At 41.8% G+C, this 15,291-nt stretch overlaps 1 protein-coding gene across 3 annotated transcripts in view; it reads left to right on the top strand.

The window, feature by feature from the left end:
* Positions 1-15,291, top strand: part of Marf1 (meiosis regulator and mRNA stability factor 1) — a 50,449-nt gene that overhangs the window by 9,843 nt on the left and 25,315 nt on the right. For 2 of the 3 annotated variants that reach the window (XM_076937471.1, XM_034504558.2), the window contains exons 5-14: positions 132-358; positions 2,193-2,310; positions 3,014-3,186; positions 5,719-6,144; positions 6,326-6,483; positions 6,570-6,722; positions 7,783-7,972; positions 9,441-9,619; positions 10,712-10,792; positions 15,013-15,249. In XM_076937471.1, coding sequence (XP_076793586.1) covers positions 132-358; positions 2,193-2,310; positions 3,014-3,186; positions 5,719-6,144; positions 6,326-6,483; positions 6,570-6,722; positions 7,783-7,972; positions 9,441-9,619; positions 10,712-10,792; positions 15,013-15,249 — 1,942 coding nt within the window. The remainder of the gene's footprint in view (positions 1-131; positions 359-2,192; positions 2,311-3,013; positions 3,187-5,718; positions 6,145-6,325; positions 6,484-6,569; positions 6,723-7,782; positions 7,973-9,440; positions 9,620-10,711; positions 10,793-15,012; positions 15,250-15,291) is intronic. The other variant, XM_076937470.1, reaches the window with a different exon arrangement.

Below are 15,291 nucleotides of genomic sequence, written 5' to 3'. Positions count from 1 at the left end.
CTTAAACTTAATGGCAAGCAGTAACTTGATGTTTCTGCTATTCAGAATGATGGGTAGTTAGTTACCTATTGTAATTTAGTTTGCTGTTTGTTTTGCGCTTTGTGTAACTCAAAGTATTAACATTTCTTAAGGATCACCAGAAGTTGCAGCCACTGGACAGGTACTGGAGACCCTACCCCCTATTGGCGTTTTCTGGGATATTGAAAACTGCTCAGTCCCCTCTGGCCGGTCAGCAACGACTGTTGTACAGAGAATCCGTGAGAAGTTTTTTAGAGGACACAGAGAAGCAGAGTTTATCTGTGTGTGTGACATCAGTAAAGAAAACAAGGAAGTTATTCAAGAGCTGAATAATTGTCAGGTAAGGGTAGTTTGTTTGTTTGTTTGTTTGTTTGTTTTTTAAGCTTTGCAATCTGCTGAGGGCCAGAGCTGCTGCTCAGCACTGACTTCACTGACTTCCAGAGGACTGGAGTTCAGTTCCCAGAACCCACATGGTGGCTAACAGCCATCTATCTGTATGTAACTTCAGTCCCAAGCATCCGGCACCCTCTTCTGGCCTCTGTAGGTGCCAGGCGCACATGTGGCACACAGATATACGTGCAGGCAAAACACCCACACACATAGAAAATTTAAAATAATGAAATTTTTTAAAATGTTAATTTGCTGTGGTAGCAGAATAAGTATATGTGATTATTTGGGGTGTTGTGTTTAAAATCCTAATTCCAGATTGGTTTAGTGATATTATTTTTTATGCTCTTTTCAAATGAGAGAAAGCCATACACAGTTTTTCCTAGAATGCTGAAATTCAAACATTTGATCTTTCAGTAATGCTGCTTGTATCTTGACACTGTGCACTGTAGGGCCCACATGTGCTATTGTTGTCTACTTCAGCTTCATCCCTGCTCTGTGAGCTAGGCATACAGAGTGCATGCATTTGTAGACGTAATTGAAGATCTAAGAAGGAAATCACTTCTTTTTAAATATATTGCCAATAAATGAATTAGAATATTTATTTAGAGACAGAGTCTTAGCAGATGGCCCTGTCTGGCCTAGAAGTTGGTATGTACATACTAGCCTTGAGTTCACAGAGATAGATCTGCCTATCTCTATCTCCTAAGTGTTGAGACTAAAAGCATGCACCATCATGCACAGCATTAATAACTAAAATTTAAATCAAGGCAGGCTGGGGTTGGAGAGATGGCTCAGAGGTTAAGAGCACTGGCTGCTCTTCCAGAGGTCCTGAGTTCAATTCCCAGCAACCACATGGTGGCTTATTATCGTCTATGTGATCTGGTGCCCTCTTCTAGCCTGCAGGCATACATGCAGGTAGAGCACTGTATACATAATAAATAAACAAATCTTAAAAAAAAGTCAAGGCAGGCTGACCTCAAAGTCTGCTGTAAAGCTGTAATAGAATCCAGATGTCTTGACTCTTGAATAAATAATTTCATTAACATTTCATATTTCTGCATAGAATTATATCTTTATATGCAACACAAATATATATGTATATATATATACACACACACACATATATATATATTATCCCATGATGTACAGACTTACACATACTGTCAAATCTAAGTGAAAATTATATGTGGTTGAGGTACTTTGCTTTGGAGATAGCTTTAAGTGTAATAGTTTTAACAAGAGTCGGTGCTTTTGCCTTCCTTAGGGATATTATTCTCTCTTCCATCTGCCATGCAGCCCCAGATCCTATAGGTTCCAGACAGTGGATGACATAGACAGGTGATAAAATGGAACTCCAGTGTACCTTAACCTTACCACTTGCAGATTGTGAACAAAATGCACTGTAGAAAGCTTGGTGACTTGGAAGTTGACTTCCTTTTCCTACTTCTTTTCTTAAGGGAAGTTGAAGCAATTAGAAATGAGAGGACAGTCATTTCTGCACTTTTTATATGGAGAACCAGTTCTGAAACTGAGATTCAGTTGTAACTTCCCATTCCCAACAATGATAATTGAAGAGCTTCTTTCCTTGTGTGTTATTTCCTAGGGGTCAGCTGTTGTAGAACATTTTATAATCTCAGCATGTAGGAGGCTAAGGTAGGAGGACCCAGAGTAAGGCTAGCCTGGGCTACACAGTGAGACCTTTGTTTAAAAAAATGTGGACCAAGTGTGTGGCAGTTTTCTAACCTTAACTCTTGTTCAATGACCCTTTTGATAAATGATCACAGGTAACAGTTGCTCACATAAATGCTACTGCGAAGAATGCTGCTGATGATAAGCTCCGGCAGAGCCTGCGAAGGTTTGCAAATACACACACTGCTCCAGCTACTGTGGTTCTTGTGTCAAGTAAGTGTCAAAGCATCTACTGGTTTTAGCCACATTTACTGCATGGGAATTACCAGAAATGACAAGCCAGAGAGCCATAGAGATGTGCACACAGGGCATGCAGTGATGATTGTTTGTAACTGTTCAGAGAACGGCTGAGTCTACAGCCTGGTGTAGCTTACCCTATAATCTCAGCATGGAGGAGGAGGCTAAGGCAGGAGGATCAATTATGCAGGGCTGGCCTGAGCTACATAGAGAACACTTAGCTGAAAAACTTAAGAAAGAAAACAGAATCTAAATTTTTAGTTGTTCTCCATGAGTTATCGCAGGGCCAGTTTATTCAAGAAAATGGTTTATTTTGTGTGTATATGGGGGTGGATATTATAACTTAAAAAATGTAAGATGAATAATTTTCAGATTTATGTATCCCCCAAAGTATTAATACCTGCTCCCTGTTAATATTAGAAGGTAGCCAAATCTTATATTTTTGGTTGTGAGCCTAGCCTTTAACGGCTGAGCCATCTCTCCAGCCCAAGGTAGCCAAATCTTAGGGATGTGATATGATTGCCCTGTCATGTTAATCCTTCGAGAGAAAATGTGCTCCTGTTCAAAATGGGGACAGCGACTGACCCTGTGCCAGGCCTGCCTGTCTTCTTGGACATGGCACTAGTTGTCCAGGGCTGTCTCTATTGAATGTTTCTAGTTCTTGTTTTTTTCCTTTCAGCTGATGTCAACTTTGCATTGGAACTCAGTGATCTCAGGCACCGGCATGGTTTCCACATCATTTTGGTACATAAAAACCAGGCCTCTGAAGCCTTGTTACATCATGCTAACCAGCTGATCAGATTTGAAGAGTTCATTTCCGATCTACCCCCCAGGTTACCACTGAAGATTCCTGTGAGTGGGTTTCTGTTGATTTTGCTGTTTTCTAGTGGTAGGTTTGGAAGCTGAGAGACTGCCCTTGGCAAGGGGTCACCAAGTCCAGGTGTGCTGTTCTCTGTGAGAAGTTAGTTGATCAGAGTTTGAAATAAGCTTAGAAACTACAAATTCTTGTCTTGAACAGATGAGTTTTCTTGTAATGCTTTTCAAACTTGTGGCTTTACTTCAGAGATAGGCACTTGCTATTATCCCAAAGGCTAGAGGTGCTTTATGTCAAATGGATGAAACAGTGGAAGAAGCAGTGTTTTGCTCCCAGCTATTATGGGTAAAAGCATGGCAAGAGCTCATACACTTGTGTGTCTGCCTTCAGATAAGCAGAGCAGTTGTGCATCTCAGGCATTTTTTTTTCCTAAGCTACCAGAAGCTGAGCTGTGTGTCTACTGTTTGGGAAAATGCATGTGTAACTCTGAAAGAAATTCTAACAGTGATAGAAAAGACTTCTATGTAGGTGTTCAGGAGAATGACAGTCCTATACATCAAATATATTTTTAATATATAATTTAATAAAACAACTTTATGGTTGCAGGTGTATTTTATAAACAGTCATGTCCAACCCTGTATTTGGGACATATACCTGTAATCTCAACATTTAGAAGTTAGAAATGTCTCACAAGTTCCAGGCTAACCTGAGCTGCATAGCTCCTGTTCAGCCAGGGCTGCATAGTGAGACTGTATTTCAAAAACAAGAAGAAAGGATGGCATCCAGTGTCATCACAGAAGGAGGTGGAAGTTAGTGTTCCCTGCTAGTACCAGATGCCAGCAAGCCCAGGGTCTGTCCTAATCAAAACCATGTGAGGAATGAGTCACAGTTGGGAGTTACAGACTCTAGTCCAAGGGATAGCATCACAGTTTACTGTAGCCTTTTGAGCCTATTTCTTATCACATTTGTTTTGGGACCTGTGGCCAGACTTGCATTACCTGACCTCCTGTATCTGTTGTGCTTTCTAACTGTAAATGGCTATTAAATCAGTTGTATTTTGGCAGAAAGCTTGCCCACACAGGAGGTCTTATGATTAAAAAAGACCAATTATCCAGAATATTCAGTCATGTGGGATGCTTTCTCATTCACCAGAGTGGTAATGGCACAGCTTTTCTTTCCTGTTTTTCAGCCCAGCCCTTTGGTAAGTTGTGCTAGCTTTGCCTGCAGGTGCCATGGGCAAAATCTCATGCAGTGAGATTTTGTTGATGACTGGTTAACATAACCCTTGTAAAAAGGAAGTTCCAAATACAAAAGTAGTGTCAGTGTGAAAACAACATGTAGAGCACAGAACTTCCCAGGCCTACCTTGAGGGGACTACTGTTAACAGGTTAGCATTGTTCTCCAAATGTTAAAATGTTTTTTAAGTCACATGTCTTTTTTTTTTTAACTTAATATCATAACGAGTGCATTTCTGTGTCCACATAAAATACTGGTATGAGTTTCACATATTTTTAGCCATTGGAATGCTGATTGACAAGCTGGGTAGTGGTGGTGCACGCCTTTAATCCCAGGACTCAGTAGGCAGAGGCAGGCAGATCTGTTGAGTTTGAGTCCAGCCTGGTCTACAGAGCTACTTTCAGGACAGCCAGGGATACACAGAGAAACCCTGTCTGTCTCGAAAACCAAAATAAACACAAATGAACACTGACTGATAGCGTGCCTGTGGCTGGCCATTGGCTTGTTTAAGCAGTCTGCTTATTTATTACTAGACATGTTTCTACAAAAAAAATTTTTTTTTTTAAAAACCATTTCCAGCTATCCCATTCAGGGAATCTTTGTTCCAGCTGGCCCATTCAGGGAATCTTTGGAGGGTACATTCTTAGCTGTGGTAGCTCTAGGTTAGAAGTTACTGGTAAAAAGTCTTTCTTGTCCTCCAAGAAAGTAATTTTGATTTCTACTCTTATCATTGAGAAGTCTTTTTAAGATGTTTGCCAGTGTGACAGGTTAGAAGAAAGTACTATCTGCATATAGTTGACCTTACTAAACCCTTTTTTTTTTTTTTTTTTTTTAAAGCAAATCTCCTTTTCTTTTGCTGTCATTGCCCTTGAATATTTCTCTGTGGTCCCAGTTGTAGTCTCTGCACAGTTGCCTTCATTCTCCTAGCATTTGCACTGTTCTGGGAAGGCTTCTAACCACAGAAGTTACAGGCTATTGACTAAGAAGTGCATTTCATTGGCTTTTAATATTCACTGCGTTGTACCTTCAGTTTGAAATGGTTTCCATGTGATAGCTGCCAGTCGGCGGTGATTCCTCCTCACCCAGCCAGCCAGTCACCAGTCTCTAGGTTGATCTTTTGTGGACATTTTATAAAAACAGAATTACTCACTAGAGCTGTGCCTAGCTGGTTATTGGAAACAGCATTACACTGAATAGGTTTATTTTCTCCCATCAAAGTTGCTGTTCTTTCCTCTTGTGTATCAACTGAAGTAGAGACAGCACTTGTTCTTGTTTTGAAATTGAATGTATACTTTTGACTGAACCTGATATAACTTTGTTCCCTATGTTTGCAGTGCCACACTCTACTCTATGTTTATAACCTGCCAGCAAACAAAGATGGCAAGAGCATCAGCAACAGGCTCAGGCGCCTCTCTGACAACTGTGGTGGCAAGGTGCTGAGTATTACAGGCTGCAGTGCGATTCTCCGCTTCATAAACCAAGACAGCGCAGAGCGGGCCCAGAAGCGAATGAAAAATGAAGATGTCTTTGGCAACAGGATCATTGTGTCCTTTACTCCAAAACATAGAGAATTCTTTGAAGCCAAGAGTTCAAATGCTATTGCCGATAAAGCGAAGTCTCCCAAAAAAGTTAAGAACACAAAATTGTGCCTCATCAAAGACACAAGTGAACAGTCACCTAGTGCCAAAGCCATGCCTGGGAAAGGATTGCAGGCAAATTCTGGATCTGCTACAAAACCCACAAACGTTAAAAGCTTACAGGTAATTTAGGTATCTCTTGCTTTCTAAAGTTTATGGCAGATTTGGTTTCTTTCTGTGTGCTCTGGGCCTGCTGGTTCCTGTTGTGTCTTTTTACTTTGGTGTTTGCTGAGACTCAGTCATTTTACTCTGTGTAGAATCTAACACATCTAGGTTTAAGGCCACTGCATTTGTGTCTTTACAGGAGCTGTGCCGAATGGAATCAAAGACTGGCAATAGAAACAGTGACCATCAGCAAGGCCATGGGAGGCTGGCAGCACTGCCTAACAGTGGCCCAACTGCTTCAGTGCCCACCCTGAAGAACACAGGTGTGATGGAGCCACTTTACAGAAGCAGTCAGAAGTATGTCCAGTTTTTCTTTGGTAGGAGTTGCTTCTATGAAATTATGGAGACCTGTGACATTACTCTCAAATCCTCCCTCCTGTTAGAAAAGAGAACCTCAGTTCCCAGAGCACTGCCAGCTCTCCTGTAGAGAAGCGAGAGGAAACTGTCTTCCAAGTCAGCTACCCATCTGCATTCAGCAAGCTGATCGCCTCAAGGCAAGTCAGCCCTCTGCTCACCTCTCAGTCTTGGTCTCCAAGGTAAGTCCAGCTTTCTCACCCATGGGATGGCTATGCAACAGGAAGGTTATAGATCACTGCGTTAGTTAGAGACATCTCTCGCTGCTAGGCCCTCCCTTCAGATTACCATAGCTGACATTCTGAGGCAATGCTTTCCTCCATTGTTCCTCTTCCACTTGGAAAGCTAGCTAGGCAAGTCCATGTCAACAGGGAAGAACATTAAGATGTCCTCATGGTCAGGTGTGTAGTGCATGCCTGTATTCTCAGAATTTGGGAGGCTGAGGCAGGAGACTTACAAGCCTGATGAGTTCAAGGCCAGCCTGTGTAACTTATCAAGACCTTAAATAAAAACAGTCAACTAGACAAACAATATCTTACACTCTTTGTGTTCAGAGAAGACAAAATGAGATGTGCATTGGCTGCTCATAATATGGTACTTCATAGAAGGCTGCTGGAAACCCACTTTGTGAGACTTGGCAGATGGGGCTGCTATAAAGACCAGTTCTCATACTGCATTTTCTGTGCAGAGCTGGTTAAGAATCACTGCAAAGCCAAGTACAATATAACACACTATTGATCCTAGAACTTGGGAGATAGGGATCTTAGATTTCTGTCTAGTCTGGTCTACATGATGAATTTCAGGACAGCAAAAGCTACATAGTGAGACCCTGTCTCAAAAAATTTAAAAAAAAATTACTGCAGAAAGGAAATGTATAGTTTCTTGTGTAACAGTTGACATCAGAGCCTGCCTTCAGTCAGAGGAGGTTAAAATTAAGCTTTAGAGGTTAAATTTGTAAGACTAAAATGCTGAGAGTGGAGTTTCAATTCGGCAAGGCTTCCTAAGGAATATTTATTCCTTTTTGCTTTAAATATTTCTGTGAAATAACAGTTGATACTGAATAATATTTTTTTTTTATTGATGTTCACTTGTTCTTTAGACATTAAGCCTAAATCAGCATAGGGTTAAGGTAAAACTCATTTCAAAAATCAAATAGGAAAGTCTCTTCATCAGCTTCAGACAAAGCCAGAGTGGGAGAACCTCAGTGCATAGAACAGTTTGTATCTTATGTGTTTTCTCCAGGAGTATGTCCCCAAACCTTTTGAACAGAGCCTCACCACTTGGTTTCAACATTGCCAATCCCAGGAGCGGTGCTGACTGCCCAGACCCATTTGCAAATGGTGTTGATATCCAGGTCAGCAATGTGGACTACAGGCTGTCCCGGAAGGAGCTGCAGCAGCTCCTCCAGGAAGCCTTTTCCAAGCATGGCCAGGTAACTTTAGTCTTGTTATTTGGGTAATTGGTTTGGATTTTTGGAAGTGAGTCATATTTTCAAGACAGGATCTCAGCTCCGTAGCTCAAACATGTGAGAGTCTTTGTGCCTCAACCTCCCAATTGATATGATAAAAGGCATAAGCCATAATACTGTGTCAGCTTCACTCTTTCGTTTAAAAAAAAAAGATTTATTTTTAAATTAGTTATATGGATGTATTTGTGGGGGAGTATGTGCACATGTATATATGGGTGCCCTTGGAGACCAGAGGTGTCAGATCTCTTGGAGCCAAAGTTTCTGGAGGTTTTAAGCTGTCCAGTATGGATGCTTTGACTGAACTCTGGTCCTCTGGAAGACCACGGAAAGAGTGGTATAAGGTCTCAACTGATGAGCTGTTTCCCACCCCCTTCCTGTCCTTGCTGGTTTTATTGAACTGGAGGAGTTCAATGCCAAAGGGCCTAATTGGACACACAGCCATAGTTGGGGCATGGTATGACTGGGCAGGTTTGAACTTCTTTGCCCTTCTCTGTGTTAGAAGTAATATAGAACACATAGTTTTTATGACATCACCCCAGAGAAAATAAAACTAGCCATGAGAAGTGCCTGTCATAGATAGAGGGACTTATTTAGAGCTACATGCAGAAATACAGAAAGTCTAAAGCAGTGGTTCTCAACCTTCTTAAGGCTGACCCTTTAATACAGTTCCTCATACTGTGGTGACTCCCAATCATAAAATCATTTTATTGCCACTTTGTAACTAATTTTGCTACTGTTATGAATTATAATATATAAATATCTAATATGTAGGACATCTGATATGACACTCCTGTGAAAGGGTTGTTTGACCACCAAAGGGGTCTTGACCCACAGGTTGGAGATCCACTGGTCTAAAATAATGTTGACTGCATCTCTACGCTGTCTTTTTTTTTTTTTTTTAAAGATATATTTATTTTATGTATATGAGTACACCATTGCTCTTTTCAGACACACCAGAAGAGGGCATCAGATCCCATTACAGATGGTTGTGAGCCACCATGTGGTTGCTGGGAATTGAACTCGGGACCTCTGGAAAAGCAGTCGGTGCTCTTAACCATTGAGCCATCTCTCCAGCCCTGTTGGCTACATCTCAATGTACCCAGCCCAGTATTTAGGTACATCGTGCTTTAAAAAAAAAAAAAAAAAAAAAAAAAAAAAAAACACCTTTTATAGACCTGGTATTTTACATAGTTGTAGAAACTCTCTGAGTCTGCCTCTGAGAGTGGTATATGCCAGAGCAAAAAGGCAGACTGGCCAGCATAGCTTCTTTGAAGATGGCTTTCACTCTGGTCACTTGCAGTATCTCATTCAGACAAGTTACCTTGTGCAGGCCCTGACATCTAACATATTTCTCAACAGTTCACTTTAACTTTTGTAGTTGACAGGCTCTAGGAAGATACTGGTAGTGCTGTTATATTTTGTCCTGTTGTAGGTGAAGAGTGTTGAACTCAGTCCCCATACTGATTACCAGCTCAAGGCCATTGTGCAGATGAGAAACTTGCAAGAAGCAATCTGTGCAGTGAACAGCCTCCACAGGCACAAAATTGGCAGCAAGAAGATACTGGTCTCACTCTCCCCAGGAGCTGCCAAAAAGTCACTCTCTTTACTAAGGTAAAAAGCAACATCCTAGCCATGCACTTCAGGACATAACAACTTGACCCACAGATGGTTTGGAAAATAATAAAAATTGATTTTTATCACATTCCCATTCCTCCGGTATACAATAATGGTTATTGTGAATTGATAGGGTTTGAAATCTGCCCTCTGGCTCTTGTTTAAGTAATTAAGCAAAAGCCAAACACAGCTTGAACTTGGCAGGCCCTTGGGCGTGAAGTAGCCAGCTTCATAGAACTAGAACAGGTTCTAAGACTAGAGGAGCTCTACAGTAAAGCACAGAATCCTGAAAAGTGTACAGCCCTACTTCAGAGTCCTGGTGCTGACTGACTCAGTGCAGGCTCCTGGGACTCTAAAAGTAGGTCCTTGTGCTGCTGTGGGGAGCTAGTGAGATAAGACTCACTCTAAGTTTTGGAATATCAGGGATCTTCTCTGTGATTTGTACTTGGCCAGTATTTAAAGTTGTGGGTATTTTTTGTTGTTTTTGCTATTTGTTGTTGTTTCTTAGAATAAAAATAATATCAGGTTTCTGCAGTGTTTGGGGAAGAAAGAGAAATGGAGGAAAAACTGCTGATTCTGTTGCTCCAGGCTAATCACCTTTCTGAATTGAGCTTTTTGTTTGTCTTTGAGTATTTTTAATACCTTTTTTGTAAAGGGTAATGAAGATGATACTGTGTGCAGTTACATGTCCTCTCACATGCAGAAATTCCAGTCCCATCCATCTAACACATAATCCACACATGGCAAGAGATAATTCAAGCTATTCTGCCTTTGCTCTGAGTTAAAACCCAGTGTATCTCCCTCATCCCCCTGTCCTCAGGACAGCCCATGATTTTCTGCTACACAGATGTGTGACATGGTGTTCCTGAGTCCCAGGGAATCCCAGGGAATGAATTGATCAATTTTCATGGCTTGTCCCAAAAGTCCTTTTGATTTTCCTTTTAATTTTTCTGAAAAGTAAACTGTAACATTTCGGAAACTAGTAAGTTTACTTTGCTTGACATTGTGTTAACTTTACGAATCTTTTAAAAATATACGTGTAATATATTGGAATGGTCTGTTTTCTAACTCATGGATTTTGTCCCACAGTACAGAAACAATGTCTATTCTTCAGGATGCTCCCGCCTGTTGTTTGCCTCTCTTTAAATTTATAGACATCTATGAAAAGAAGTAAGTTCCATTTATTGTTCTGCTGATGCACCAGTGATTGGTCACTTCCATGTAAAAAGCTGCTGAGCTCACCCTTAAGGAACTTCTCACCAGGGAAGACAGACAAAGCAGACTGCGCTGTTTAGACTGGAAATTTGAATCTAACTTTTTTTTTTAAAACAACTTTATTTTTAGCAAATTTAGACTTAAGATCCTTTCATAGTTAGGGTTTTGTTGCTATGAGGAGACAATCATGACATAGGTAGATCTTATAAAGGAAAACATTGTATTGGGGCTGGCTTACAGTTTCAGAGGTTTAGTCTGTTGTCATCATGGTTGCATGCAGGCAGACATGGTGCTAGAGAGGTAGCTGAGAGTTCTACATCTGAATCCCTGGGCAGCAGGAAGAGAGACGCTGGGCCTGGCTTGAGACTCTGAAACTTTGAAGTCTGTCTTTAGTTGACATACTTCTTTCTGACAAGGCCACACCTATTTCAACAAGGACATATATGGGGGCCATTTTCATTCAAACCACTACATTCTACTGCCTGGCCCCCATAGACTTGTAGCCATATTGTAATGCAAAAATGCATTTACTCCAACTTCAAAAGTCCCCAAAGTCTATCAGAGTCTCAACACTTCAATGTTCAAAGTCTCTAATACTCATGGCAATCTCTTAACTGTAATCTGGAAAATCAAATTAAAAAGCAGATCACATACTTCTAACATATAGTGGCACAGACTATACCCTTCCATTCCAAAAGGGAGGGATAGGATACAATGAGGAAATACTGCACCAAAGCAAGACTGAAAACCAGCTGGGCAAACTCCAGGCTCTGCATCTCCACGTCTGATGTCAAAATGCTCTTCAGATCTCCAACCCCTTTTAGCTTTGTTGACAGCAACACACTTCTTTCACTTGGGCTAGTCCCACTCCCTGTTTCCAGGTTTCCACAGAAAGTATCCCATGGCTCTGGCATCTCCAATATTTTGGGGTCTCCACGGCATTCCAGGTGTCACCTTCACAGCTTCACACACGGCATTTTTATGCCTTCATGCAGGGACACTCCTAAGCAAGGCATGTGCCTGGCTTTAGTGGTGCTCCTTAGTCTTGGTAAAACTAATTCCAATAACTTTCTTCTATCCTTGAAGTATGTGGCCAAAACTGCCAAATTCTGCTGCTTCCTGGGGCTGGAACATGGTCCCTTTATTCAATTACATCTTCACCAGCTTTCTGTTTTCAGTGGTTTCCCTCTACTTAAGCTTAGCTGTCCTCAAACTCACTCTGTAGTCCAGGCTAACCTCAAACTCAGTCATCCAGCCTCTGCCTGCTGAAAGGTGTGCACTACCATGCCTGGCCATAAGCTTTTCTTTAATTCCCTTTTTACTTTTCTTCAATTCCTTTTTATAAGTGGAAGCTTAGCTGGGTGAGGGTCTTTCCCTGAGGTAGTCAGTACCTTTTTCTGCTTAACAACTGTCTTAGGTAGGGATTCTATTGCTGTGAAGAGACACTATTACTATGGCAGCTCTTAAAAAGAAAAGCATTTAATTGGATCTGGTTTAGTCTATTATTGTCATGGAAGCATGGTACTGGAGAAGGAGCTTGAGAGCTTTACATCCAGATCCAGAGGCAACAAGGACACACACACACACACACACACACACACACACACACACACACACCAGCCTGGCTTAAGCATCTGAAACCTAAAAGCCTTTGACATATTTCCTCTCACAAGGCCACACTTCCTAATAGTACCACTTGGTAAGAGTTTATTGGAACCATTTTCATTCAAACCATCATAGCTTCCAAAGCTAAGTCTTTTTTATTTTGTTTTGCATACTAGTTATTACTCTTCCAATGGCATTTGTAAGCAGGAATTAGAATCTTCAGTGTCCAGTGTAAAGAAGATGCATAGCAGGTGTTAGTGGAATGAAAGGCTGAGGTACTGCAGAAAATGCAGATTTGCATTTGTTCTGTATCCAAAGAGTTTCTTAGAAGGAAAGAGAAAGAGCTCACAAAATCTTTGTGAGTCAAAGAGAAATGTCAATGAAAAGGAGGTGTACAGGGAGAGAGAGTGCTTCAGAGGTCCAGGCAGCACGGGGAGTATGGCAGCTACTCGAGTGATAAGCCATTTCATGGATTAGAGGAATGAGGGAAAGAGAGAGGTATGGTGGTAAGAGCTGTTCTCAAGGAGATGAAGAAAAGAGGCAAAGTTTTACGCCAGTCCCAATTTTGTGCTGATGTAGTTGGACTACAAAGAACTATGTGTCACAGAAATTTTAAGCCCCTTTGAGGTCTGGGAGCCAGCATTTGGGAGTGGAGGTTAGAGGAGTTTGAGACATAGTCAGCTGTGCAAGGCCAGACATGAAATGGCTGTCTTAAAAATTAAATGGATGGATGGATGGATGGATGGATGGATGGATGGATGGATAAATGGATGGATTGTGGATGGGCTAGAGTAGAGGTTCACAACCTGTATGCAGTGACCCTTTTGGAGGTTGAATGACCCTTTCACAGGGGCTACATACCAGATATTCTGCATATCAGATATTTACATTGCAATTTATAACAATAGCAAAATTACAGTTATGAAATAGCAACAAAAATAATCTTATGGGTCAGGGTCACTACAGCATGAGGAACTGTATTAAAGGGCCACAGCATTAGGAGGGTTGAGAACCATTGGACTAGAGAGATGGTTCCGCAGTTAGGAGGAACACTGGCTACTCTTGCAGTAGACACAGATTCAATTCCCAGTACATGGTAACTCACACCTACTTATAACTATGTCCAGTGGATATGATGCCCTTTTCTAACCGCTGAGGGCACTGTACACATGTGCTGCATAGACATACATGTAGGCAAAGCATATATGCACATCAAAGAATAATTTTTAAAGATAGTCCTTTTTTTAAAGTACTGCTGTTTGGTAAGCAAAATGGCAGAGTTAAACAGTTAAACAGGAAGCAGTTTGTTGAGTGGAAGGTCATGTTGGGTCTTGGTTTTGGATGTCAAAGTTCAAGGGCATCGTTGGAGTGCGATTTTGGGGGCTCTGTGTGAGAGATGTTGGCTCTGAAAGTAATAGCTGCTATTTGATGAAGAGGCATTATTTATGATGAGCAGGGAAGCAGATAGAACCAGAAGAGGTGGAAGGGAGGGAGAGGGAGAGGATGGAAGGCCATGGAGTCAAGCAAGGTCCCAGAGGGTAAGGGTAAGTAAGGAAAGAATGTGGAAAGAGAACATGTCAGACATTGGGGAATCTTGGGAGCGGGGGATGAGGTTTGAGGACAGCTGACTTAGAGCCAGGAAGGAAGAGGTTAGAGCCTGAGTGGATGTCAATCAATCCTGAGAGGTCAGTTATTTTCACTCTAAAGGAGATGAGAGTTTAGGACCAAGAGTAAGAGAGCACAGAGAGAATGCATGTCTCCCTGTGTGGGGAGACTGCAGGGACTGGTGTTGGTAGGAAGAAGCTTGGTGAATATGGTCACTGGGAATAGAACCTGGAGAGGTAAGAGGGAAGTACTAATACTCAGGCCTACTCACATTCAGTCGTCATTTAGCAGGTGTGATACAAGTTATCACAACATTTAACGACAGCAAAATTGAGACTCAAACTGGTTGTGTTTTTTTTGTTTGTTTGTTTGTTTGTTTGGTTTTTAGAGACAGGGTTTCTCTGTGTAGCCCTGGCTGTCCTGGAACTCACTCTGTAGACCAGGCTGGCCTCGAACTCAGAAATCCGCCTGCCTCTGCCTCCCAAGCGCTGGGACTAAAGGTGTGCGCCACCACTGCCCAGCGTGTATCTTAACTAAGTTTATAAAAGGCTGAAGTAGAGTCAACATATGAACTCAAATCTGTCTGCATCAGAGCCTGGGCCATTATGCTCCACCTATAGCAGGTCCAGTCAGGGTTGAAGAGTACAGGTACAGACGTCAGTATGGTGCAAACAGCTCTCTAAAGGAGTACACTTCAGAGGGCAGTGGTTGGAGATGACACATGTTGAGAGCACTCCCATCTTAGACACTGGGGCCATTGGCACGGGAAGGGGCTAAGAAATGGTGGTGCCGTTGAAGCCGGCAGGGAGCCATGTGGCTTCAAGAGTGAGTGAGCTCAGCCAATGGTTTCATCTTACTCTTGGAGAGATGGGAATGCCACTTTGTGTTGCTTGATTAAACAGGTCAGGTATTTCTACATAATCAAAGAAAAATATTCTAAACCAACATCTGTTTCCTGTTCTTAGGTATGGACACAAGTTAAATGTGTCTGATTTATATAAATTAACAGACACGATTGCAATCCGTGAACAGGGAAATGGACGGCTGGTGTGTCTCTTACCCAGTAACCAGGCCCGCCAGAGCCCCCTGGGTTCTTCCCAGTCACATGATGGCTCCTCCACAAACTGCAGCCCAGTTCTGTTTGAAGAGTTGGAGTATCAGGAACCTGTCTGCAAGCAGCACTGCTCTAACAAGGACTTCAGGTATGTCAATGCCCTCCAAAAAGTGTGAGCAGGGAATGCTTT

The sequence above is a fragment of the Arvicanthis niloticus genome, chromosome 6, assembly GCF_011762505.2.
Source record: "Arvicanthis niloticus isolate mArvNil1 chromosome 6, mArvNil1.pat.X, whole genome shotgun sequence".
Lineage (NCBI taxonomy): Eukaryota > Metazoa > Chordata > Mammalia > Rodentia > Muridae > Arvicanthis > Arvicanthis niloticus.
The sequence above is the reverse complement of the archived record's forward strand: the minus strand, read 5'-3'. Positions and strand labels throughout refer to the sequence as shown.